This window comes from Drosophila novamexicana, unplaced genomic scaffold (genome assembly GCF_003285875.2).
Source record: "Drosophila novamexicana strain 15010-1031.04,08,12 unplaced genomic scaffold, DnovRS2.1 tig00000974-arrow-arrow-pilon, whole genome shotgun sequence".
Classification (NCBI taxonomy): domain Eukaryota; kingdom Metazoa; phylum Arthropoda; class Insecta; order Diptera; family Drosophilidae; genus Drosophila; species Drosophila novamexicana.
The window spans coordinates 254,090-265,931 of NW_020824834.1; the positions used below are offsets into that span (position 1 = coordinate 254,090).

The window sequence follows — 11,842 nt, forward strand, 5'->3', positions numbered from 1 at the left end:
CTGTTAATACTTTAATCGCAACTGCTGAGTATGTGGGCGCTGTGGTTGCAAAGCCGCTATTTAGTCGAGACTTGGTGCGAATTTACAATTTCTAGTGTGAATGCAAGTGTACATGTGTGCTTGTTTTGCTCTTAAGGCTCTAACTTTGTTAGTTTATTTAGACTTGTTATATAAATACTAAAAATAATATGCTTAGAGAAGCGAATCGAATTAAAATAAAATACTAATGTATATAAATGCTTTAAGGCTAAATAGAGCGCTGGAATAAATGCGCCAGTAGTTCTGCTTCGCTTAGATCCATCTTATACTTTTGGACTATGTCCTGCACTTTCAGACGGCGTCGCACATGAGGTGGTTGGTAGCTGCAAGCAATATAAAAATTAGACAAACTCTTAAAGATTTTATAGAAAACTTACTTATCATTATCCAGACGCCTACGTCGCGATATATTAAGCGCCGTTTGACGTACCAAATTACCCACAACGCGCCGACTAAGTACCATGCCATCGACTAATGGCGTTGCAAAGCTCATCCGACCAGGTGGTCCTTGTAGTTTCACTCTTAGTAAACCCGACTGAAGAGAATGCAGGAAGATCACATGACAGTCGGCTGCTCTCGGCAACTGCATCGACTGGAGCTCTTCACCAGTGCGTGCGTAGGCCAGAAGATCTTCGACTGGAAAGTTTAAATAATCCTCGAAGCTCTCTAGCCAGACAAGGAAAATCTTTGCTGGCGCTTGGACGAGAAGGGCAGGCTTAGACACAGTGCCCTTTCGTCGCGTGGGTGGTACTGGCTCCTTGTTTCTGTTATTTGCATCTAATTCTAAGCTAAGATTTCTTGGCTTGGATTTCAGAGAACCAGCATCGTCCCCACGTATCCAGACATTGCTCACTGTGCTTTGATCACTGCAATTACTAGACAAGCTGCAGGCGTCCATTTCGCTATTGTAGCGCAGATTCCAAGCATTAGGCACTACAAAAGCAATCTCGGATGAGACATCCGCCCAGTAGAGCACATGCTGTGCACCATTGTAATTAGATTCGCTGGACACGTTTGATTGGTGACGGTCGGCCAGTGCCGATGTACCCTTTAACGACCACGAATTATGTGCGAAACCCGTCCAACCCGAGTGCTCAGCCACATGAACCGGCCACCCCAACGTCTGCAGCATATTGGCAAAGTGTGAGTCATACGATTGATCCTCAGCCATGTTACCAATGATCTGTTGTGCAGTAGTTTGACCCGCCTTCATATACAAAACAGATGACGATAATGCAAAGATAAAACGTCAAAATAAATTATATAAATAATAAGTTCCCAACAAACAGTTTGGATGCGGCTCAATTCGATCGTCAAAGACGCCTGCATGATTCTCACCTTTACGTAGAAACAGTAAACAGTATCATGCGTGCGGGCGCTGAGCTTATCCAGCTTATCCAAATCCGAAGCAAAAGTAGTTGATTTTGTGTCAAGCACGATAAGAGGTCTTTGCGGTGGACCTAGTGACTCAACGGGGTTGTGCGGATCGCGGATCTCGAAGCTAAGAAATCCGAAATGAGAGAGAAAAAGGCGAGCTGCATGAAACTCATGGCAGACCGTGGGCGGTACACATTCCTGAGCATGCGACAGACTATCGATGCTATTGTCCGATTCGGCCCAAGCCAACTTTTCGTGAATACTTTGATTTTCAAGCATTGCTTCCAGCTCACTTATGACGTTGGCGCCATACTGCTCACGTATCTGATCTATCGTTGGTATTGAGTAATCGGCCACACAGGGCTGCACTTTGTCAACGCCTTCGGGAAAGTTTTTTTGCTCGCATTCGGGACGCTGCGTGATGTCGTTCATAGGAATGGGCCGGCCGGGATTGACGGCATGGTACTTTACGCCCGACTTGCTGCGCGGCAGATGGCGCAGCTGCATTGTCCAAGCATGTCGGCCAAAGGGACCACGTATAAGAACTACGAGTGGATGGGCTGAGGTTAATTACGAAAATAGGTGGACAAACTTTACTTACGAGTGACAGTTGGTTGCGGATCTTGATCATTACCCAAAGGCTCTTCCAGCAAAGCCAATATCGTTGAGTTTTCCGTGACAAAATATTTAAACTTCGAGATGGCTTGTTCCGCATTGCAAACGCCGGCTGAGCCGTCTCCAGTCGGGAGCGAATTGCAGTGCTTCATAAGAGCCAGCTCATCCAAGAGCGAAGATATAGATTCGGGTCCACACTCGCTTGGAAAGTAACCAACCTGTTCGAGTATGATGGTTAGAAGATTCTCTGCTGCATCGCGCACACGCATCGAGGCTGGTTTAAGTTCTTTTTCATCTTTAAACTTAGGTAGATCTCCATTTTTACTCTGGCTTTTTGTGCCTGATATGCCCAACTCAACCACCTCAAGCACCGTCTGCAAGCAGTCTTTATCCTGCAGGAGATACGGATGCTGCATAAGCCAGGCTGCCGTGCACTGGAACGCCGCCACTATTGTGCTGTGCAGATCCTTACTGTGCGCCGGCGGAGGTCGTGAGCACTGATAGCAAATATAGTCGCATATCCACTTCACTGCGCGCTTGCACTCTAGAGCGTCTGTGGAGATTATCGTTATATTTTGACTAGGTTCGAATATTTTCACTAATGAATCTAAGATGTGTAAGTTCAGGTGGTTTTGATTTGGTTATTTACATAGTATCCGAAAGAAATTAAAACACGAATATACAAAAGATATAAATATAATCATTAATTCAAACAATTTCCGCCGCATGTGAGTGAGTGAAATTGTGTTGAGGGTTGAAATTGTTAGATTTTAAGGGATTTAGGTAAAGAAAGATAAAAAAGAAAAGAAAAAGAGAGATTTACATGTTGTTAGTAGCATTAAATTACCATTTGTTAATTTCCTGGCTGCAATTTTGTGGTTGTTAATAATTCAAAATGGGTGTTTATGTGTGGTCGGATTTTTAAACGAGAAACAAATAGGAAATAGAATATTCACAGACAGATAAAGACATTAAAATATCGAAACAAATATCCCGAACCCTCAATACAATACCTGTTTCGCGTATGTGAAGCCGCGCCAGACCTGACAGTAACTCTAGAGCTGCTAGTGAAACGTTCAGGTCGGTCTTCCACGAAGAGATTAACCGGTGGCACACCAAATATGTGGCGCGTACAAACAAGGCATGGGCGTTGTCTGCAAAATTTAAAGGAACTCTCAATTATACAACATTTTAAAGTGTATTCACTACAAAAAAGCAATCTACAAAATACAAAAATTAAAAACATAAGACGCAAACTTTACCATATGCTGCAACGCTCTCAAACTCGTGCGTAAACTCCACCGATATATCATCGGATATGGTCAGGCTGGGATAATCGTGGGCCGAACCTGTATCACGCGAGCTCATTGCTGTGGTTTGTGCGCCAAAGCTGACCGTGCCGCTGGCTAGCGAAGCGGAACGGTCCGAGCACGCTGAGAACACAGCCCCAAAGATATCAGCAACAAAAACAAAATGCGAAATAAATTAAAATAATTAAGTGAAAAACTAAACAACCGTAGGTCAAAGACGCTTTTCATAGTCTGGTTACCGGAACTTAGCAGGTTTTCTTCATGGTGATGAACACCGGGGCCACTCAAATGATCTGTGCCGCCAAGCTCAGTGTCCTCAAAGGTCACTGCGTCCTGTACACAGAGCAAAAGTCCGCCCAATAACATATGCGTGTTTTGGGCGTCAGTTTCTACCTGCAGCGCGTTCATCAGAATGTTCATTAGTCGAGATTTGAGTTGTAAGAAGGTCAAACCCCTTGAGAAGATTAAGTAAAGATTAGTTCTACACACTCTGGCCTATGATTGGCTCGTTAGCTAAACTTACTTCTCGCCAGTGTCAGATGTCAAGTTTCGTATGGGCAGAGTATGATAATGCAGCGGAAGCACCATAATGGAGAGTAAAATGTTTATGGCCGATCGACGCAGCTCGGTCCGGTTGAATGTAATTGCTTGTGTCTTCAGCTTCAAGTCCTTATCCGGCAGTACGATTTCTAGCGCGGCTATGAAGCCAGGTAGTAGCACATTGATACCATCCAGGTCTAAGCGGAACAAATCTGCCGAATGTAGCAGAATGCTGGCCAATGTTTCATCGCACTCTTTGGACTCGGTTATCTTGAGGCATTGTTGCAGTGCCATATAAAAGCGCGCTAAATACACCGGCAGAATTTCTTCACCCGTTTTTTTTGCGCAGAAAATCTTGCAGAGGGTGCCAATTGCCTCGGCGCGTCCAGATTCATATTTATCAATGGTTAGCGTGGGCGGCAGCGATGCAGGATCATTAAGCGAATTGGGTTGGGACAACGATATCGAGCCCTTGCGATTCTCCATTATCATAGACGAAGGTCGCTTGCTAGCCTCGCATGCTTGTTCTGAAAACTCAGTTATTATTTTCACCATAGCAACAGTAAGCGATCTTTCTGAGCACTCACTTTTACGATTCTGCAGCCAAGTGTCGCCGCCTATGTGCGCTGCCTCGAACAGCCACTCACCGAATAAGTGCAGAATGCTGTTGCACTTCGGTCGAGCCACAGACAGCGGCGGGCGTAGCTCGGTACCGATGGATGGCAACGCTGTGGGTAAAAAGAAGAGCGTGGGGAAACAATTGTTGAGAGAAGCGGCAAGTGTGTTTTCTTTTTCACAACACTCACAGTTGATACTGCTGGATGAGGGTGGACCTGAGGTCGGCGTCGTGGGGGCGGCGTTCGTTGAGCTGCGTGTTAGGCTGATAAGCGCGGTTTTGCTTAAGCCTGTAAAGCGTGTGGGAAAGGAAAGCGTGTGAGAAATTAGTAGATGAGCTGGTCGGGGAATGTTTAGCATACACATACATTCAAACGTGCAGCGTTGTGATTTAATTGTGGGCGTACAATATATAAACTACGTACTATTATATGGGAACGAATAATTAGAGTGTTACAAACGTATATACTTACTAAATATGCATTATGTGTGAGCGTAAAAAAATAATAGAAAAAAAATAAATAATCAGGCAGTATTATGGGCGTAGAAACCAAATGAAAACTGACTAATAATAAAATGCAACATGTGCGGGCTTTGAAAAGCAAACGTCGTAGAGCGTCAATCGATCAATCGTCTTGCAAAAACACAAAGCTCAGTTAAAGTATAACATGCTTTAAATTAACAAAAGCAAAACGACACAACATGGGGTCTATTAACAAAATCGCACCCTTCTGCTGCGTAATGGACGGCGCCACACTGAAACTCTTCGCCAGTCGTCGCTGCAAAGGTGGCGTTGGTGTCACACTGTTGCAGCCATTCGAAACTGTCAATGGCATTGCCTCAGACGTGCTGAACGAGATGCAGCCGACCACGCCAGCAGAATGGCTGCCGCCAGCACTTATACTGCCCACTGGGCCTGGGGTAGCGATCTGGCAATAGTTGATTGGAGAAGCGCTACAGTTGCTGCTTTGGCCATGCTGCCCCTGAGGCTGTGCCGCCTGCTGTTGCTGATGTTGGTGGTTGTGGTGATGATGCCCCATGATGGCGTTTAAGGCAGAGCTTGCCGAACTGCTGACAAAATTATCGCGAAGGAAACTACCAGCACCATGTAAATGCAAATGCGGATAGTGGTGATGATGATGCTGCTGATGGGACTGAGTTGCCCCTGATTGCTGTATGCTAATGTTTGAAACGCTGCTTGAGTGTATGAACTGTTGTAGCGTGGATGAGGTAGCCTCGTTTAAAGAGTGGCGTATCTCAAGCAGATTTGTGACGACGTTGTCCTGCTGGTTAGGCGGTGGCTGATAAATGCCTGTGTTGCGGGAGCGACCAAAAATTGGTTTTAAAGATGATTATAGAAGCGAGAATTTAAGGGGAACAGTACTATGCTAACTATCACACGTAAACTATAGAGGACAGATCCACGTCATGTCCGAGAATCTCTTACCTAAGAAGGCATCTACTTGGCTGGAAATACCCCTGATTGCATTCAAAAAGATTTGTGGTAACATTTGAAGGCAAGGATGCTGATGTGTCTCAGCGCCTTTCTCGTGCGTTAGAGCCCATTGTACGAAGTGCGACGATTTACTGATAATGTGCGGCGAGCAGAGCGCCGTGGGATTGCCAATCATACGCAAAAACCGATACCAAGTCTGTGCTACACAATCGTTGGTCATGCCCGCGGGTATAAGCTGGCCATCCTCTTCGCCAGCTAAAAAGAAAACCATAAATGTATTTAATTCATAACTATCTATAAAATCTGCTGCTACTAACCATTTTTGAGCTGCGTAAAATCAGGGCCGTAGCTAAACTCCAACAGGCGCGCGGTCAGGGCCAAGTTCACACGGTTCCACTGATCAACAAGTGCAATTCGATGGCGCCACATGGCACACGACTCTTGCAAGGTTTTCCACAAGGAGGGCGATGGAAAACAGCGGACACATGCCAAAAGCCAAACCTCGAAAAGCACAGAGAGCACGCGTTCACACAGTTGATCGCCAACGTCATCCTTGACGGTCGGCGGCGCCAGCAAAATCTCATTGATGGCCAACAAAAAGAGTAGTAGCGTGTCCCAGGTCTCTCGATCCATGTGCTGCGAAATTTGAGCTGTTTGCTGAAGGGTGCGTAATACGCGATGACATAACACCGCCTGACGCTTAATGGTATCAGAGCCTATAATAAATAAACATACACATTAGAGCGATGAGTATGGATGTGCAAATTTATCCAAGGAGCACCTACCAAGCTTCGTTTGGTATAAAAATGGCAAGACTTGAAATTTAGAATGCAATAATTACAAATCGCAGATAAATATATCTATACGCGTTTATGAATGTTATTCGAGAAGCGGCTAAACATGAAATAGCATTGAGCAGCTTTCAGACTTACTTTCTCCCTGCCGCGGAACGAAGAGGTTGTGGAAATGATTAATTATCTGCCTCGCATAGAGATTCGCATCTTCACAAATGGGCTTGGGGACGCTGATTCGTGGCTGTGGGTGCAGCGCCGTCAACCATTCGCAGTAAACATTGACACAGTCTTTGATGGTCTCATGCTCCTGCAGCGGCAACGAAAGACCAAAACAAATGACGTCCATGCACCATCTGACCTGTTGTGGGAGCGAGGATAGTAGCTTGCAAATGTGGTCGAATTCAATGTTTAGTCAGACATACCTCCTCATCCTTCACCAAGTGGCTGGGCTCCGCGTTCTGTGTTATGCCTAAATTGGTACCCAGTTGTTTTACAACCGAAATAACCACTTCTCGACCCGCAGACGCTGGAAACTTGTTTAGCACACTGAAACATTGCGCTCCACAACTGTTGGCAGTAATCTGCGTCGACAGCGATGCCCACTCAGAGTACATATTTTGTTGATTGCTACACGCAGAATTTTCACTTTTTTATACGCGTAGTAAAATCAAGGTATCAAAGCGTAGGCATGCACCTTAGCATAATTCATTACACTTATATCAATCTCTTTATATAGACTGCTTAATTTAGTGTAAATCCGAATATATTAGCAGTTGGCAGCAATTGTTGGATTTCGTTAAATATTCTGTTTGGTTTTTTTCTTCTTAGTAAACAAATGAGTGTTCATCAGCGACAAGTGGATAGTGTTGTAAAACACGCCGTGATATTAGAGATATTTTCGAGCACTTGAGTAGGAATTTAAAAATGCCGCCTCATGAGTTTTAAATAAGATTAATAATAGATTGTGGATTTATTTTGTATAATGTACATATGGCGTCTAATATTTTTTTAAGGCTAACCAAACAAAAATACAACATTTTAAGACTGAAATATTTTAATATGTTTTCTACTTCAATAAGAGCTAGCTCTCACGTTGCATCCCAAGATAAGCAAATCCAGATAAGCAGCTGTGTCAAATACTATTAAAACGATATGTACGTACTTCTCACACTGAATTTATTTCAGTAGCCAATGCTATGGACCACCGTTGGCCCAAAAACAAACAAAATACACATACATACATATATAAATTACTGCTAGAATATGTTCGTAACTACGACGGGCAATTCACTGTTGACTATGTATACTGAAACTGATTTTTGCTGCATATATGTGTGTATGTACGCTAGTTCTTGCATACATATACAAGTATTATTATGTATTATTATAACTGCCGTTAAAATTGTTCTAACGCACATGCCTGGATGCACGGCCATCTAATCCTGTTTCTTTTGTGCGGCTGTCTTTTTGGTCGGCGTCGAATCTGCCGTCGCTTTAGTGGCTGTGGCTGTGGCTGGGGCACTGCCTGCACTGGGCGATGCTTCTATAGCGCCAGCCGGCTGAGTGGCGCTGGCGTCACCTTCCAGTCGCTTGGTGGCAGCCTGCTCCTCCATTTCGCCAGAGAAGCCATACTCATTGACGCGCTTCAGGTCGACGCGGTACTGCCAGCGCTGATAAAGGAATACAAAGAAGATAATGTCATCTCGGAAGCAGCCGATGCGGTACATGGTTGGCATTTTTATGACAAATGCGAATATGTCGTCGATAAATGTGTTGAGGAATTTATAGGTCATCATTCGCCATGGCAAATGGGCAACTGATTTTAGCTTGTAGTTAATGAACAGCTGCGGTGTCATCAGAATAAATCCGAAAGTCAACAGGTAGCTGTAAAGCATGTTTAACACAAAGGAGTACCAGCCCTTGTGCTCATTGTAGATCAGGGAATAGATAAAGTAGCCCACAAGCAATGGGAAACATGCCCAGCCCAGGTACTTAAATGCCAATCTGTCGTACTCCTTGGTGGAGCTCTCCGAGTATGAGCCCTTATCCTTGAAACTGATGCGCGGAAAGATGCCTAGCAGTTTTTGCTGGTTGTTGTAGTTAACATCGACCACCTTATGTATTTTCCATACCTCAATGCCGAGACCCACAAAGCACGAGATGCGTATCATGAAGTTCGTCTCGTTGTCCAGCACATACAGCAAGATGATAAGCGATTGGAACACGCCGAAGAACACTGATCGCACTGAGAGTCCCTCGAGTGACTGTCGATTGTTCCAAAACTGTATGTCATTCTTGAAAGCCAGCAGCTCGAACACAGAATGGAGTATGGAAACGGCCACTGTGATTCCGAGCAGGTAAATGTTTGTGTCCAGAAGAGTTTCCTTCAGCGAGTCTTGGTCCTCGTCCGACTCTTCAGCCGCACCGGCTGCCATTATTTCGCCCAGCACATTGCCAGCCCATTTACTTTTCATTTGCTTGGCGGCATAGAGCTGCCACTTGAACATGCCCAAGGGCTGAAAGGTCAAATGTAGATCCAGCTCTGGAGTTGACTCGTTGATGGGAAAGTATTCGCGTTGCAGGTTCCAATAGTCGTTGACGAACACAATCGGCAGATACGTTTTACCGCCATCCACAAACTTTACATATTCATCGAGCGGTGAAGGCACGCTACCTTGCGCCCAATTTGTCTGATCCACCACAAGATTAACGGTCAAGTTTGGATGCCAGTGCGACACGATCTGATCCTTGAGATTGGCGTGCTTCAGCTCGTGCTCCAGCTTCTCCTTCTCGCTGGCCAATAGGTTGTAGTTGCGATTCACACGCAGCTTCTTAAACTTATTAAGCTGATGCTGCTGATGGCCCATATGGCCATGTCTTGAGTATTCAGGCGACTGAGGATCTGGGCTTTCGCCAGCGCGCGTTACAAATGCGTGCAGAAACACACTGCCGTTGTTTAGCAGATGGGGGCTGGCTTTTATCTTCAGGTTGTGTGTGTAAATTCCATCACCTGTAGGCCCCGAGACCCAATCACCGTAGGTTAGATCCTCTTGCAGCCACAGAAGATTGGCCTTTTGTTGGAAGTTCACCACGTCCGGCTGCTCCGAGAGCCATACATGCAAATCAAAATCTGTGCCATTCTCGAAATAGTTCCATGCGGTTATTTTGGGACCCGCATTGGCGACTGACTGCTCTTGATTAGTGTTCGACTGTGGCCGCCGGAAGAAGGAACTTACAAAGTAAATTATAAGCGCCCGCAGAATAAGTGATTTCGTCATTGCGAAAAAAGACTCCGCTCGTGATGGCTGCTGCTGCTGTTGACCCTCGGCACCAGCCACCTACATTTTGGAATTGTTGATGTACAGAGTGAAGAATTCAATTATATTAATCAACATACCGGCGCAGCTCCTGCCGCCGGCAAAAGGCCATCGTTGTTCGACATGTCGTGTACGTGTACTTAACGGAATAAATACACGTTTTTTTTACACAACTTTTCCGTGGTTGCCTAGATTTTGTTGAATTGAAAATGTTATTTAACATAACAGCCACAATAAACGAATAAAAGCCGAGCTGTAAATAACAGAGAGAAAATAATTATTGCCTGGAATATGTTATTTAACATAACAATGACTATACTATTACCAGAAAAGTATCGAATGAGTTCATTTTACGATTCAAAACTGATTAACAGCAGCGTTTAATAATTAGCAAAACACTGGATACATAATAAGTAGTAATAAAGAACATTCAGAATGTTGTCTGAGTTTGGAGAGAGGCTTAAAGTACAACACATATGCAATAAAAGTTTTATTGTTGGATTGTTAAGTGACAAATTACATTTTGTCAAAAAATATATATCGATAGCTCTGCAACAGGCATCTGAAAGCTGACTGATGCGAAAGCGCGACAGTGTTGCTCCATTTGCACAATTTTAATAACATATGTGAATGTTGTGTACACACTCTTTTCTTTTGTGAGTTAGCATTTGGTTGCACGTTTCTCTTGGTAAGTTGCTGAAAAAACTAAAAAGAAATGATAAAAAGTGCGGCGTTACCTTTGGCTGTGGTCCTGTAGTCTTATAACAGTTAGATTGCATCGTTATTCTCTGTGTTCATCGTCGGATGGACACAAAAAATACGCACACCAGTCGCCACTTGTTACCATGTCGTACATAACCTCTTGCCAGCCATGAGACAACGTCGCACAGTAAACTGGAGAAATACAAATTTGAGGCATACGAGTGAATTCTCAATGGTTTCTAATGATTTTGATTGAAATACATCTTGCGCTTGCAGCAACGCTTGGAAAATGCAAATCTTTGTGAAAACCCTCACCGGCAAGACCATCACCTTGGAGGTCGAGCCCTCTGACACCATCGAGAATGTCAAGGCTAAAATCCAAGACAAAGAAGGTATTCCACCAGATCAGCAGCGTTTGATCTTTGCCGGCAAGCAGCTGGAGGATGGCCGCACCCTTTCGGACTACAACATCCAGAAGGAGTCGACTTTGCACTTGGTGCTGCGTCTGCGTGGTGGTATCATTGAGCCTTCGCTTCGCATTCTCGCCCAGAAGTACAACTGCGACAAAATGATTTGCCGCAAGTGCTATGCTCGTCTGCACCCACGTGCCACCAACTGCCGCAAGAAGAAGTGCGGACACACCAACAACTTGCGCCCCAAGAAGAAGTTGAAGTAGACGCTTCTTTCTCCGATGCGAAAAAAGCAGCTGTGCGCTTTCGACAAAAAAAAAAAACAAAAAAACTGTTTAGTAAATATAAATTTGTAACATAATCAAATGCGATTAAGAGCGAAATGTATTTACTTGCTATAAGACGCACCGTACATGCCCATGTGTCTGTTTTGTTGTGATATCGAGAGGACGGGACCAGGACCTGAATTTGGGATTGTGATACAGAAAATAACAGTGTCTTGTAACTAAAATCAATGTTTAATGTGCTTGCTAGTTGAAACTGGCTATCAAAAAGGCTTCTAGGCGTGGACTGTATCTACTTTCAACATGGAAACATCTTTTTGGATCCATAAATACCTTAAGATACTTTGCAGTTCCTCAGTTGGTGTCTTGTAACTAAAATCAAT

At 44.4% G+C, this 11,842-nt stretch overlaps 3 protein-coding genes across 9 annotated transcripts; 1 reads left to right on the forward strand and 2 right to left on the reverse strand.

Annotated features, from left to right (window-relative positions):
* Nucleotides 1-105: 105 nt before the first annotated feature.
* LOC115765489 (ral GTPase-activating protein subunit beta) lies at nucleotides 106-7,564 on the reverse strand. Of its 7 annotated transcripts, XM_030709085.1 has the most exons (17): nucleotides 7,169-7,564; nucleotides 6,885-7,104; nucleotides 6,738-6,767; nucleotides 6,270-6,668; nucleotides 5,944-6,207; nucleotides 5,224-5,808; nucleotides 4,688-4,786; nucleotides 4,469-4,609; nucleotides 3,865-4,408; nucleotides 3,581-3,795; nucleotides 3,294-3,464; nucleotides 3,045-3,185; nucleotides 2,879-2,896; nucleotides 2,018-2,584; nucleotides 1,378-1,961; nucleotides 417-1,246; nucleotides 106-362 (listed from the first exon to the last, which is right to left on the reverse strand). In XM_030709085.1, exons 1-17 carry the CDS (start codon nucleotides 7,358-7,360, stop codon nucleotides 248-250), a joined length of 5,115 nt encoding a protein of 1,704 aa, XP_030564945.1. In that variant the 5' UTR covers nucleotides 7,361-7,564; the 3' UTR covers nucleotides 106-247. The 7 variants fall into 7 exon arrangements, with proteins under 7 accessions (XP_030564945.1, XP_030564947.1, XP_030564946.1 ...); XM_030709087.1 differs by lacking the exon at nucleotides 6,738-6,767; XM_030709086.1 differs by lacking the exon at nucleotides 2,879-2,896.
* Nucleotides 7,565-7,905: 341 nt separating this feature from the next.
* On the reverse strand, nucleotides 7,906-10,270 carry LOC115765576 (cleft lip and palate transmembrane protein 1). Its single transcript, XM_030709225.1, has 2 exons — nucleotides 10,144-10,270; nucleotides 7,906-10,084 (listed from the first exon to the last, which is right to left on the reverse strand). The coding sequence occupies exons 1-2, from the start codon at nucleotides 10,186-10,188 to the stop codon at nucleotides 8,183-8,185; spliced, it is 1,947 nt and encodes a 648-aa protein (XP_030565085.1). The 5' UTR covers nucleotides 10,189-10,270; the 3' UTR covers nucleotides 7,906-8,182.
* Nucleotides 10,271-10,655: 385 nt separating this feature from the next.
* LOC115765578 (ubiquitin-60S ribosomal protein L40) lies at nucleotides 10,656-11,587 on the forward strand. Its single transcript, XM_030709226.1, has 2 exons — nucleotides 10,656-10,751; nucleotides 11,042-11,587. The coding sequence occupies exon 2, from the start codon at nucleotides 11,055-11,057 to the stop codon at nucleotides 11,439-11,441; it is 387 nt and encodes a 128-aa protein (XP_030565086.1). The 5' UTR covers nucleotides 10,656-10,751; nucleotides 11,042-11,054; the 3' UTR covers nucleotides 11,442-11,587.
* Nucleotides 11,588-11,842: the final 255 nt, after the last annotated feature.